The sequence below is a fragment of the Sparus aurata genome, chromosome 21 (genome assembly GCF_900880675.1).
Source record: "Sparus aurata chromosome 21, fSpaAur1.1, whole genome shotgun sequence".
Lineage (NCBI taxonomy): Eukaryota > Metazoa > Chordata > Actinopteri > Spariformes > Sparidae > Sparus > Sparus aurata.
The window spans coordinates 32,706,575-32,721,276 of NC_044207.1; the positions used below are offsets into that span (position 1 = coordinate 32,706,575).

The 14,702-nt window shown below is 40.3% G+C and overlaps 2 protein-coding genes across 2 annotated transcripts; one reads left to right on the forward strand and one right to left on the reverse strand.

Annotated features, from left to right (window-relative positions):
• The first annotated feature begins 479 nt into the window (after nt 1–479).
• Nucleotides 480–5,754, forward strand: LOC115572133 (uncharacterized). The gene is made up of 7 exons (XM_030401953.1): nt 480–1,189; nt 2,515–2,697; nt 3,131–3,223; nt 3,313–3,432; nt 3,850–4,797; nt 4,953–5,121; nt 5,327–5,754. Exons 1-7 carry the CDS (start codon nt 1,018–1,020, stop codon nt 5,436–5,438), a joined length of 1,797 nt encoding a protein of 598 aa, XP_030257813.1. The 5' UTR covers nt 480–1,017; the 3' UTR covers nt 5,439–5,754.
• Nucleotides 5,755–9,821: 4,067 nt separating this feature from the next.
• On the reverse strand, nt 9,822–14,173 carry LOC115572841 (uncharacterized). The gene is made up of 5 exons (XM_030403296.1): nt 14,065–14,173; nt 13,309–13,353; nt 10,695–11,003; nt 10,502–10,579; nt 9,822–10,249 (listed from the first exon to the last, which is right to left on the reverse strand). Exons 1-5 carry the CDS (start codon nt 14,171–14,173, stop codon nt 10,140–10,142), a joined length of 651 nt encoding a protein of 216 aa, XP_030259156.1. The 3' UTR covers nt 9,822–10,139.
• Nucleotides 14,174–14,702: the final 529 nt, after the last annotated feature.

The following is a 14,702-nucleotide window of genomic DNA, read 5'->3' on the forward strand; positions in this document are numbered from 1 at the left end:
TTTTTTTTGGTAAACTTTATTAGTGAAGACAAATCTTACAAGCAGAATAATTTCCAGCACGAATTCACTTTGTTACTGAGCAAAATAGTTAGGTACAATATAACAATATAACACAACGAAAAACAAAAACTGGAAAGCCATAGGAAGAGAGAAAAATAAAATAAATAAATAAACAAAATTAACAATTTTCTGAGGTCGGATTAAGAGGCACTTTCAATGAGTCAAAATATACAGAAAGCCCTTTCAAAAAAATCAGGAAATGTGGGGCAACATTCATGAATTTACACCTGTGAATAACATATTTTGCAAGTATTGTAAGATTGTTTAACAGAAATTCTAGTTCTGAGTCCTCCAAAAATGATGCCAAGTGTAATATTACTATAAGTTAAAGCTGACAGAGACAGACTGTTGTGAGATCCACTGATTACAGGTTTTACATCTTCCATGTTGTACTTCCGCCGACCCGGCAAGCTAACTTCCTGTTTAGCGCCCGGCTAACTTGATTAGAGACAAACATAACTTAATCGTGCGGCTCTTCTACACCTTCCAAATGTTATTGGACCGAACGGCTCCAGTTCTGACAGTGAACCGAGTCGTGTCTCTGAGGTTGTGCCGCTCAAAAATAACTATCCACCGTTTTTACAGACGCTTTTTCAACAGTGTTAGCTTATGGGAACAAGTCTTTTTGGGCCGCAGTGCATCACGGGACGGTGTAATTACACGGTTTGGCCACTGCGTTAGCTGAAAGCCTGGCGCTCGTTCTGGGGGCTTGGCTAAAAGCCGTTAGAAGAAGAAGGAGACGAAGAAGAGGTACCGGAAGTAGTTGTACTTTTCCGTTACTCCTCGCACGCGTTACCACAACACCGGAGCAGCAGCGACCCGCCGCAGCGTCCATGTGAGGAACTCTGAGATGTTTCATCTGCTGTTAGCTCAGAGTGCTAAAAGAAGCTAGCTGACGAAGACGAAGACACCGACTGACCGAGCTGCTCGTACCGGGCTGGTTCTGTAACGTTAAACATGTCTAAAGTCCAAACTCTGAGAGCTTTTGTGGAGCAGCGGCTGACTGCGGCCGCTGAAGAGATTCTGGAGCTGTTCGGAAGAACTGTGGCAGAGTTCGAGGAGGAACTGTGTCGGCAGCGGAAAACACTGGAGGAAGTTCTGAAGCCTGAGGTCGTGTTCCACAGAGCAGGTGGGTTCTGCTCACATGGATCATAGTGTGTTGTTAATGTTACAGGTGTGTTTATTGTTCGGTCCTGGTTTTTAAAATAATCATTAACAGTAAAGTGACGTGATTATAAACCCACCAGACTGTTCTATTGTTCTGATACTGCTCCTTTAGTCTTTATATCAACTTTATATATTATTTTCATTACATTCATTAAATCTCAGTACATAACAGCAGCAACAGTCATCTCTGTGTAAAGGTGCATTATGAAGTTCTGGAGAATAAACTTAAACCAGAAGAGAAAAATCTTCATTAATAGATTTCTTATAACCGAATAAACAAATGATCTTTAATTAACAGTAATCACCACTTTCTAACCTGTTGCAGACCTCAGCGTGTTTATTCAGTTACAGAGATTAGAAACAGATTAGAGACAGTTATTAGAAAGTTGTTATTATTATTGATAGTAATTAAATCAAAAACAGTCTCAAAAAGAAGGGTTCACTTTAAATGTATCTATTTGTAAAATATTCAGAATTAAAGAAACAGTGATGAAATGAATCTGACCACAAAACATGCACAAAATAATCAGAGATAACTGCCCTGTACAGTATAATAGAATTTAGTAATGTCAGCAAATTGATTAAATCAATAATACTGCAATCAACAAAAAAAAACATCATTCAACGAAACTATTAAACTAAAACATCAAGACAAACTCAAGCAACAAATAACAATGAAGCATGCGGTGTGTGTGTGAGTGTGTGAGTGTGTGAGTGTGTGTGTGTGTGTGTGTGTGTGTGTGTCAGAGAGCCAAGATGGCAACCGTAGAGAAGGAGACCCAAGATGGCTGAGAGCCAAGATGGCCGACGCGATCTCTTGGAAGATAAACACGTTCTCTCACTCTCTCTTTCGGACACCAAACATTGTTCCACAAAGGAAGCGGTGCAAGAAAAACAAACAGTTTACAGTCTGAAACTCACAGCAGATAAAAAAAGACTCGATCCACAAACTCACAATTAATTCAGCATGAAGACGCTGATTTCCTTCTCCAGCAGCACGTGGCACAGGCCCACAGACTGCTACTAACTGGTTTGATGACTGTCATATTACTCTGCTTGATTGGCCATCCAGCTGTAGATGGCCGACTGAGATGCACCTATACAAAGTTTGGTTACATTGCTTTGAATTTACACACAAGTTGATTTAATATAAAAAACAACACATCTGTCCTGCTCACCGCGAGGCTTTGAGTCGCTCAGTGATGGTCCACAGACTGCATTGCTGCTTTAAATCCAATCCTCCTTCACCTGAAACTGATGCCTGGGTTCATACTTTATGTTTTACAGACATGACTGACGTGGTGGCATTGATCACAACTGTGCTGCCAAACTGCCAAGTGCAATCTTTACTGGATACACTTGAAAGCATCGGTGTGAGCTCGTTAGAAGATCTGGGGTTTGTGGAGCCGGACGACCTCGAAGGGGTCTTGAAGAAAGTGGAATCGAGGAAGCTTCTCGCTCGAGCCAAAGGTGAGTAAAACTACGTTGGTGGTATGTTTGGGAGTGTAAGAGATTCATATTTAACAACAGATTTGATCAAAAGAAACTACTGGTAAGCTTTACTTGTCAACCAACTAGCGGACAGGTCAGACCTCCCAAATCTGTGTTTTTATTCAACAATACCTCCCTGACTGTGGTGCTAATGCTTTAGTGTTTCCCCTTCACTCACATGAAACAGTTAGCATTAGCTTTTCATCTTATTATGACCCCAGTTGTCTGACTTGGTTAACCATCCATGTCTGTGTCTTTATTTAACTACACCTCCCTGGCTAAGATGCTAAGTGTTTGAGCATCTTCCATCTGCTTACATGAAACACAACTTGAATCGCAGAGCTTGAAAGTCAATGCAAAAGTTTCTCAGTCTCAACATTAACTCCTGACTCTTCTGTTGACTCGTCTTCAGCTCTGTTCAGCCCTGCAGGACACGACTCTCCTCTCAGCTCTCCTGCAGGCTTTTCTTCATCACAGGCCACGCCGCGACTTCAGCCTGTCAAAGGTACAACCAGTTTATACACACATTTGTGATTTAGCATTATATCTTTAACATGACAGCTACTACAATAAAGCATTAATATGTTTTCACAGCCTTTGCTTGCTCTCCGGCGCTGTCGGGGAACTCAGGGGCAGGATTTGAGGACAGGACGCTCCCAAACTCTCCTGAGAGCTCACAGTCAGCTCCGAGGATCAGCACCTCCACGAGTGCAGGCAAGTACAAGAACCCTGATTGGTTTCCTCTAAACCGCTCAGGTCAGTTTGCTACACATTACAATACTTTTTCATTTCCGTTATCGCTCTCATACCGACAGTCACGCAGACATTCTCCTCTTAGTGACAGTGCAGAGAAATAAAGGCTCAAACGTCCAGTAACACTTCCGTAGAGTCGATGATGTGGACAATGCTCGAATTACCACAAGTGATTCATGCCATCCGGTGCAAATACACGTGAATTTGAGTTTATTTGTCTCTTTTCATTGACTTTGTTTATGATTTAGATGAAGGAATAATTTGCATCGTGCTTGGTTCTTGAATGCAGCACGAGAGGGTTCATCCTCTGATGACTGATCGATCCTTCAGGACGATGTTGTCGTTCGACTACACTGATTACAGTTTTGTCTGTTGCAGATATAAAAGTCACCAACTTGACGGCGTCATCCAGTAACAGCGATGTGCTCCCATCAGCGCTCGACCCTGACTGGCACTTTAACTTCTGCATACCTTGGAATTCGATGCCATCACACATTAAAGAAACTCTGGAGAAGCAAGAGCGTCCGTCTACCAGAGACAGAAGAGAGGTGGTCAGGATGGTCACTGCAGAAGTCTTGGCAGTGTGCAAATACCCACAGAAGAAACACTTGAGGGAAATTGCTCGCAAGATGGTGTTGGCTTATCCCAAATCATTCAAGGACGTCATTGAGGGTCAAGTCGTGGGCAGCGGCTATGATTCCCTAACAAGATGGCTGCAGTGTAGAGTGGACAACTGCAAACGAGCACAGCTTATGATTTTGCCAAACAGCTCTGGACGGAGAAAAAAGCGGCAGAAGAACGTTAACAGATGTGTCGACCCTGATCTGCTTCCTGGAAACCTGGAAGTAGAACAACAGAACAAAGAGGAACTGCAGAGAATGTTTGAGGAGGACGACGAGGACGAGAACAAAATAAAGACGCTGATGACGGAAACATTCGCTTCCCAAAGAAGAGACGTACTCAGTGGAAATCACACACAGACGCTGAAAGAAGAGTGGCCTTTCCTCTTCCACACCGCCGGATTAAAGACTCATTTCAGGCAGCTGACTGGTGTCCACATAAATGAAGAGTTTAAAGAAACCATGAGCAGGAAGTCCAAACAGATTCTGCAGTACCTGAAGAAACGGGACAGAAGCAGCGCAGCGAAGCTCCTCCGTGATGTCCAGTCTGCAGGTACGAGTGAGGAGTTGTATCACGCTGTGCGGATGCTGTCGCTGCACTTCAAGGAAGACGAAAGCAAGATTTTCGTCCAAGTTGAAGAAGCCTGCGTGTCAGCTGAAGTCCGACGAGACGATCTACCCCCAAACCCGTGCATAGTGGTGTGTGGTGAGTGACGGAGAGTCTGTCTGACTGAACAAGTTTAATATTTACTGTCCAGTTTTCTTTATGTCTTTATCCACACACTCTTTTCTCAGATTACGTTGTCCTTAAAATGGGAAGTGACCCGATCAAGCTGAACTTTGTGTCGTATGTTCCCACAGGAGACGTCCCGCTGACGACGGGAGAGTTCATGGTGGCGGTGGATCAAATGGTCGTGATGGAAAGAATCTCCACGTTCACGGATGCGATGGCCTCCATGTTCATGATGTACTACGTCATGAATATTGATTACCCCGCTGAGGTTTGCGCCACCCTGGAGTTCCTTCAGAGGTATTTTGTCACGATAACTTGATCGCTTCAATAAAACAAACCACGGTGAAAGAAAATGTTGGATTGTTTTTGTGTTTGTCGCTGCAAACGTTTCAGATTCATCATGACAAACAAAACAACAAATATACACAGTGATGCTTTTTCTCAAGATGAAAACAATGAATGAAATAAGTCACATTTTCTAAATTCTCTGTTCTGCCAACAGATGTATTTTCAGGATCAACTCTGACACAGCGGGAAACCAGGAGAAAAGAAAACGGTTTGCTGTCAACCCGAAAGTCCTCACACTCATATCCAAACTGTCAGAGAACGACTGAACAGGCTGAGGTTTGCTGGACGAGGACGTCTTCACTCTTTTTTTATTTTGCTCCGGATCCAATTTTTTACGATCATGATTGATCTCGTAGTTCCCTGAAAACTTTCTATATGTAACGATTTTCTGATACGTAAAGGAAATGAACTTCAGGACCTGTTCAGCTCTATAAACACCTACAACAACTAAAAAAATTCTCCATTACGTTGGAGTCACGTCAGAGAGTTTACCGCTCGATGTTTGTGCTGGTCTGATGCTGAACGCCAGTCGTGATGCGTTCAGGTGTGGTTGTGTTCAAATAAAAGGCAGTTTTGATACAACTTGTGTTCTGTGTGTTTGATTTGATCAGTTAACAGCTGTTCAGGAACAGAGCTGTAAATGTGACAAATGCATTTTTCCTTGACATCTTTCATATTTCCTCATAATTCCTGGTTTGGTGACGTGCTGATGTCGAGGAACTGTTTCTGTTTCAGTGTCATTTCTGTGATGATATAAAACTTTAAATTCCCTACATTTAGTGTTTGAACAGCCAGTTATTGTTAAGTTACTGATGTCATGTTGTTGTATTCTGTATTTAGTGAGGTTTAAACAATAACAGATGATAAAACACTGAATTCTTACTAAAGTTACAGACTGACTAGTTTTCAGCAGATTTTTATCCAGACACATCAGGAATATTCTCTTAATACAAAAAGACAACACAATTTGCATTTATCATTTTGCTAACAGTATTGCAGCTTTTACTATATAAATGCTTGTTGTATGGTCCTGTATATATATCCAGTAAACGGTCCTGTGGACAAACTGCGTCCTCTAGTTTCATCACATGATGTTTGTCTAAATTCTTTTAGAATTCTAATCCTTCATTAGTTAAGTGTTGAGCTGCTCATCACACTATACGACACCAGTTCTGCCACCTTGAAACAGAAAAAGTATTTTTTTTAAATCACAATATAAATCTGCTCATTGACGGCTGCAGTTCTGTGAGAGGAGAGTTGGTTCTGGTTCAGTTCTGTGAGCTGCTGATATACAGGAGCAGCTCTACAATGTTTAAGTCTGTATAATCACATATACAGCCTGTAAGTATGAGTATTATTAGTATTAGTATAGGAGCAGCCAGAGGGAGCAGTAGAAGCGTATGAAAAAAACAGCAGACGGCACTTCTCCAAAGCTTACAACTAACTGACAGGTTCACAGAAGAAGCTGGAATCAACAGTGAACAGAACTTGTTACTCTCAGAGAACAAATCTGATGTTTTGTTGTGTTTTCGTCAATAAAACATCAGGTTTGTCTGAGAGTGACAGAGTTGTGTTCACTGTAGCAGGAGCAGCGTTGTGTGTCAATGATTTATTCTGTACAACAGCAGCACATTACTGTGGAAGCAAAGATGGAAGATGTGATGGTGCAGTGAGTTGTTGCAGCCACGAGGGGGCAGCAGTGTGACGACAACAACAACAACAATAACACACTTTGACCTTCTGTGTAGCTGAATAACATTTAGACGTGTCAGCAGGAACACAAGTGCTGAATTAATAATATTAATAACTGCTGAGTTTTAGTTGTGTGCTCCTGTTCTGGTTTCAGTTTATCTTTAAAATGCTTAAAGATATACTTTGATATTAAGTATGCTTCTTTCAGAAGAGTTTGTATACTTGCACTTAATCTTTTGCTCAAGAAAATGTGTTTTATTTTAGTGCTGTCAGAGAACATGACTTAAATTAAAATGGCAAAGGCAAAAAGAGCCTCAAGAAATACTTTTAACAAAACTGGATGTGAACTACTTTTAAACTCAAAGTACACTGACACCTAAATTATACATTCATTATTTAAAAAGTGAGCTAGAAGTATAAAACTAGTGCCTGTATGTTCACTAATCGTATAATTCACATAATAGTTGCAGTACACAAACTGAGTGGTGATCTAAAGGTTTTCTAATCCTACACACAAAGTATACTTAGAAGTAAACTTATATAAACTTAACAGTGGCCTCATTTAGTCCCAACAGTAGACTTCAGGACTGTTTTAAGTTGTTTAGTTGAAGTTAAAGAGGAGGGGACCCAAATACAGAAACACATGAGAGGCAGGATAACGAACACAAAGTGAGCTTTAATGAACGAAGACTGAAATCCATAAAACAATTATTCAAAATCCACAAAGTGTAAAATTCAAAAATACAAAGTAGCAACACAAAATGCTTAAACAGAAAACCACCCAACAGGTAGCAAATAAAAACACATACAGGAAGAACCTGGAAGACATGAGAACAGGCTCAGGGGAAGCTCAGGTGAAGCTCAGGTGGAGCTCAGGTGAAGCTCAGGTGAAGCTCAGGTGAAGCTCAGGTGAAGCTCAGGTGAAGCTCAGGTGAAGCTCAGGTGGAGCTCAGGTGGAGCTCAGGTGAAGCTCAGGTGAAGCTCAGGTGGAGCTCAGGTGAAGCTCAGGTGAGTAACACAGGACGACCTGACAAAGACTTCAGGGAACACACAGACTTTATACACACAAGGGCTGACTAACAAACAACACTCAGGTGAACACAGAAAAAGGGCGGGAAATCACACAACAGGTGAACTGAGAGGCAACACACGACACATGAGGGCAAAATTTCAAAGTATAACAGCAAATCACAATAATAAAACAGAGTAGAACGATTATTTGCAGGAGTTGTAGGAAGGTAAAGTGAAGGTTGTTCATTCATTGAGCACAGTTGATTATCTGAGGCAAGTTTTTTCACGACAGAAACACTGTCAGAGTGAAACTAAAGAATCGACACAAAAAGCGTTGCTGGAGGAAGTATTCAGATCCTTTACTTCAATAAAAATACATGTGTGAGCTTCACGGCTCACGGCTCGTTATAGATGGAAGGCGAGACTGCTGTTCGTTTGGTAAATTGGCCTTTTATTGTGGCTCAGGCAGAAAACGTTACTTAAAGTAAACAAAATCAAACACAAAGAACAGACGTCGCTCTGACAGCTGAGGCTCGATTCCTCTTCCTGCCTCTGTTGCCCGGTCTCTGCTCCGGTCCTGTGCCCGGACCCATACTGTAAAAGACCAGAACCAGGTTACAAACGCGCTTATAGCTGACTGATCACCTGACACCCCACTGCCACAATATGTAAGTATAATCAGAAAACTTTACTTAAAGTATTAAAAGTAAGATATAAAATGCAGAAACTGTATCACAGGGATGTAAATGCTGTTAAATATTTGTTATTTACTTGATTTCTGAGGTATAAGTTAGTGATCTGTTATTGAGAACTGAACCTGTAAAGTAAAGTAAATGATTGAATGAATAAATAAAAAGCTAAGTATGGGAGTAAATAAATAGTCAATGGTAAGGTTAAAGCTAAGCATCTGTTATTACTCAGTTCAACTTTGTGTGGGTGGAGGGCTCAGTGGAAAAAAGGCTTCCAGACAACAAGAGAAAAGACAAAGCAGTCCAGAGAGGGAGAGGAGTTGATGAGTGTGTACAGCAGCAGATATGAATCTGTTCTCAGTGGTTATTAGGACTCATAAAAAACTGTTGAGAGCCAACCAGCACTTCCTTTCCTGCAGCAGACGGGCTGTGTGGGTTTCTGCTCTGCAGCCTCCTCACCGTTAGCTGCACTTTTTCACATGAACAACACAATGACAGTTACAACAGTTACAGCGCTCAGTACTCACTGTCTCAGCTTCCATCTGTCTTATTCACCTGGGAGACAAACCTGGGAGCTGAGAAGCTGAAATAAAAGATGTGTTGATACTGTTTGATTGATTCTGTAAAGGTGACAGTTTACTGACAGTTTCTGCAGCCTGACACCAACTTGGAAGGCGACTGATGAAGCTGCTGTGTGATCATTTTATAGCAGTTGTAGCTTGAAGGCAGCTCGCTCTGCTGTTTGTTCATGTGTGTAAACAACAGTGTCATCAGCGTAGAGTTTGACATCCACACTGACACAATTATAAAAGGGGCTCAGCACTGAACCTGGTGGCACAGCCACACCTACTGACTTGTATATAATAGCTATATGTTTCTGTTTGCTTCTCTGTCTTTAGCTTTGTTGTCCTTGTTTAGCTGTATGCTAATATTCACATCTTCCTCTACATTTGTTCTTGCTGCTGTGTGAAAGTATATTGAGAGCTAATTACAACCAGAGTCAAATGACTTGTAGGCGTCAACATACATGGTCCATGAAGTTGATTCTGTTTCTGATGATTTGCTCTGAAGACAAACTGAAATCCATAAAAACAAGACTGTTTCCAAAACACACACTGTGATTTTACACTTTATTGAGAATGTTACACTGAAAGAATTGAACAAAGCTGCCACACTCTGCATAAGGTATTAAAAAGAAAGACAAGAAGAGAAAAATACTAAAACAATCAAATATCTAGCAGACAGCTGATGATTCAGCTTCATGTTCTATTATTATACAAGTCACAATTCAAAGTGGAAATAAACTAGAGGATGAAAATAACACTATAGCACAGAATTTATACTCAGTCACTGCAGATATATATGTGTATATATGTATTTATATATGTAGGATGACTGAATCTAACCTGTGCATCAAAAGATACATTTTACAACCAACCACAAAACATGAACATTGACATTTGTGAGTGCTGATCAAAGTGATCAATGAGACGAACTGATGAGATTTGATGGTGAGAAAAGGCGAGCAGAAAACAGTCAGTCAGCATGTGAGCAGTTGGTGGACGGTCCCTTGTTTCAGAGGATCCTCAGCAGAGAGAGTCCACAGCAGTACACCAGACTCTTCACTATCAGCACTGTGTAGAGCACACAGAGCAGCTTCACCCTGCACTGAGACTGGAAGGACACTGACACACACACACACACACACACACACACACACACACACAAACAGTTAATTTCATCAGAACATCGTCACATTTACATCAGTAGAATTTGGACTTTTCCAGACGGGACGACCATCTTTACATGAAGACAGGGGTCAGCTACAGTTTGAATGAAAGCTCAAAGGCTCTTATTAAATACAACAAGTCAGGGCCCCAACAAGCTCTTTAGGGGCCCTGAACAGGATTTGACTTTGTGGTTTATCAGGATCTTACAGTCAGCTTGCTGCAGAGCTGGCAGGTCTGCTGGCTCTCTCTCTGGAGGACAGGAGGCTGCTGCAGCTGCTGGAACCTCTGAAACAGAAAAGAGGCCAAAAGAAATGTCAGTCCTCTGCTCCTCTGCTCTCTTTGACAGCGACTCCACATGAAGCTGAATCACTGCTGAACACAGTCACCAAGCCTTCATTACCTTGTTCTGTTTGGGCCTCCACTGTGCCCCCCTCGTGCTGGACGGAGCAGCGGTATTTATACGTGAAGTTAGCGTTCCTGTCAACCAGCAAGATGGCGGCGGTGCGTCCCGACTCTCTGAGCTCCAGCTGCTCTCCCTCAGCAGGGACCCACTGCTCCTGATCCTGCCTTCGTCTTTCCCAGGAGAAGCGGACCAGAGGAGGAAACATGGCTGAGGCCACACACAGCAGGGAGCTCCTCCCCTCCAGGTGGGCTCTGGATGCTGCTGGGTACACGCTCACCACGGGCTTCACTACCTGCTCATCTGAAGCTTGACAGCAGCAACAAGCAGCACAGACACACATTGACACAGTCAACAGCAGCTTCCAGCACTGCACTGCATTCAGTGTGATCCTGGAAACTACATGGACTCTGATCACTAAACTACTCATCAATACAGCACAAAGTTCAACACATAGACTGGATTCACCTGCACATCAAACACACTCATCATGTCATGTCATCATATGTTATATGGGGACAAACAACATTATGTGTTCAGCACTTCTTTCTTTCAATGTGCACATTCATCATTATTATGACTCTGACTAATAATAATATAACATCATATTTTCATACAATGGAAAATCTTCATCTGTATCATGATAAAAGACAGATTATAATAAAGGACATATTTACCCTCAAGTTTAATACGAACTGACATTTTAATGTTTACATTATCCACCACATATTATAAATATTCACCACCATAAGCCATTTAAAAAATGGTATATATAATTTAATGTTTTTCATTAATATTTATATTTAATACAAAAAACATGTATTTACCATGATAATCTATTTTAAAAAATGCATATATAATTTAATTTGTTTTTCATCAATATTTACACCTAATACACAATTACAAATAAATAAAGATGTAATTTCATATTAAAGAAGGTCAAAGTTTGTTGGTCCCTGCAGGAAAAGTCATCTTTATGTCAAAACACATAGCAAAACATGATTTTAATATAATAATATGATAAATTAGGAAGGTTTTTATCAAAAATTAAATAGCTTATTGAATATGATTATAACATACATTTAACAATTAATTATATCAAACACTTATTAAAATTATTCCAACATGTGACTTGTATGTACTTTAGTTCAGACGCTAAAGAAAAACCAATCAGAACGTCAATAATTTCATCACCTTTTCTCTCAATATTTTTAGATTCATACACAATTACATTGAAATATGTCAAATATGAATAACGACTGCTTTGTTAAATAATATGAAGAAAGTTAAGACTTTATTTATCTTTGACAGGAACTTCAGGTAAGATTAAATTACATTTGGCAATATAACATAAATCAGTATATCATAATCTGCTCTATGGAAATCATTATATGACATCATCCACTGCGAATACATTTACTTTTAATCAAAATTAATTGTTCAATCTTTTCTTTTGAATTATCAGTGAACATATTTGTGAATATATTATATAAAGTATTTAAAATAATAATAAAATGAATGTTTTATATCATCCTGTAAAAAAACTTTAAAATAGGTTTTCTACATTTTATTATGATTAGTATATTTTATATTTATTGTAATGTCATATTCAGTATCTGTTTGTCTTTATGTCTTCAGTGTTTTATTTGCGGACCCACTGCTGCTGTATCAAAATAATTTCCCAGTCTGGGATCATTAAAGTAATTCTATCTATCTATGTATAAATATATTTTACACTAAAAGACAAATGTACCGTCATATGAAATACAATTGTCATTTTGCAGTATGACCATTGAAATTTATTATAGTAAACTGGATTTATAATGTTAATACTGTAATATAGTATAATATCATATACAGCTGCCCCCATATCATATCATATAAAAAATACAAGATGTCTCAATTACATCAACAAATGTGCAGTATTAATACACAATATTTACCATGACATGTCTACAAAATATTTTGACTATTAAATATTTTAAGTCATGTTCGACTTTACTATTTATTTTCATATTTACATCAAAGGTGTTTTACTATACAAACAGATATATGTGTGTAATCATATAAAATCTCATATCACATTATTGTAACATCATATTCGGTATGTGTTTGTCTTCATGTATAAATATATCTCACACTAAAAGACATATGTACCATCATATAAAATACTTTTGACCATTTAATAATGAATTATTAATGATCCTATACAACATATTTAAAGGTATATGTTTTTCAAATACATTTACTGACATATATTAAATGATGTTTAATATCATATATGATGTTGTTTTATAAAAACAAGAGATGGTGCTGAATTACTGAGAGGATCAAATACTGTATATTTGTAACATTGTCAATATCAAACTTTTTCTCTATGAATCAGTTTGATCTCCTGCAGAAATAAAGAAGAACTTCAGCTGTGCAGTGAGATTTAAACATCTTTTCAGGAGTTATGAACCTTTTTATGGAACAATAGCTGCACGGCTGCAAGAATTCTCTACTAATTATGAACAAACTAACATGTAAAACCTGAAGCAGCAGAAACTCATTAAAAACACATTTTACACTTGTTCAATAAAACAACTGAAGGAAAATGAAGCTTTATTCTTACCTGTTACAAACAGTTTAGTTCCAGAGCCAAAGGTGTAAAACCATCCTGTCCCCCACAGTGAGAAAGAGTAATACAAAAACCTGTGTGCTGTTGAACGTGTCGGCTGAGGTGAACGAGTCCAAATGATGAAGCAGGATCATGTTTCAGCTCCATGATGTGTTTCTCTAATGTTCATATCAACATGACTGTCTCTTCTTTTATTGTCTTTTTAGACACACTAGCAGTGTTGCTCTGTGGATGCTGATGTCTGTCGCTCCACTACTTTAGTCCTCATGGATTGGACCTGGACCAAAGGATGGATGGATGGACTGACATGACATTTTCTACAGACATTCTTGGTCCCCAGAGGATGAACTTCATTCATTAACTTTGTTGATTCTGACTTGTTATCTAGCTCCACCAGCAGGTCCACCAGTTCCTGGTCCTCAGTCGGCGGCCCAGTCGACACCTGTTCCTGCTTCCTTGTCTGCGGGTCAGCAGACTGGCTCCAGAGCCGGACCGGCGGTCTTTCCTGATCCCCGTCCAGACCTCCAGCTGCCGGCCTCCTGCTCTGCCTTGCAGCAGTCCTCTGTTCCTGTTCTGCAGCAACCTGTCTGAGCTGAGCTGCAGCTGTCTCCAGTTCCTGTGCTGAATCAGTCTCCTGTGGCTGTGGTTCTGTAACCTCTTGTTTTCCTGACTCTGACAGCTCCACCAGCTCCCTGTTAGCCTCTCAGTATGCAGGCTCCAGTTCTGCAGCCATGTCGCTGGTTCCGTTACTTTCTTTCACAGCTGCTAGAATCCTGTCCAGATCTATACCTTCAGCCAGTCTCAGGATGGTTTCAGTCTTCACTGCCAGCCTCCAGCCTGACCTCCAGAAGGGATCCATCTATTGGCGCAGGTCTCACAGAGTTCCCACCAAGGCCTTCCAGTGGTCCCAACCAGTACCACAGGCCTTAAGGGTCGTCCTGTAGAGCGGCTACATCAGTCTGGTTGTTTTCCAGACTCGGTCCGGACTCGTTCAGTCTCATTAATTCACAACAGACCCTTTAGTTCATCGGTTCTCAACCAGGGGGACGTGAGTAGGCTACAGGATGGGAGGAAAAAAAAATCTGAGTTTTCCGTTTCACAAAGGGAGGTAACTCAAACCAGAGAAAGAGGGGTAACTCTAGCCTGTTTCACAGAGAGGTAACTTAAGATCTCGGTCAGTTACCATGGTAACATACTCTATGAACCTAACCTGGTCGGGACCAGATTTTTCTCAACAAACCTCGAGTTTCTCTCTGTCTCCGCCCTCTTTCAGCCACACACGGTGTTTGATTTCCTCATTCATTCAGTCAGCAGGCGAGTTTTGGTGTAGTTAAGTTCTGCCGTCTGTTTTTTTGAGAAAATCATTGCAAAAATCAGTCAGTAGGCCT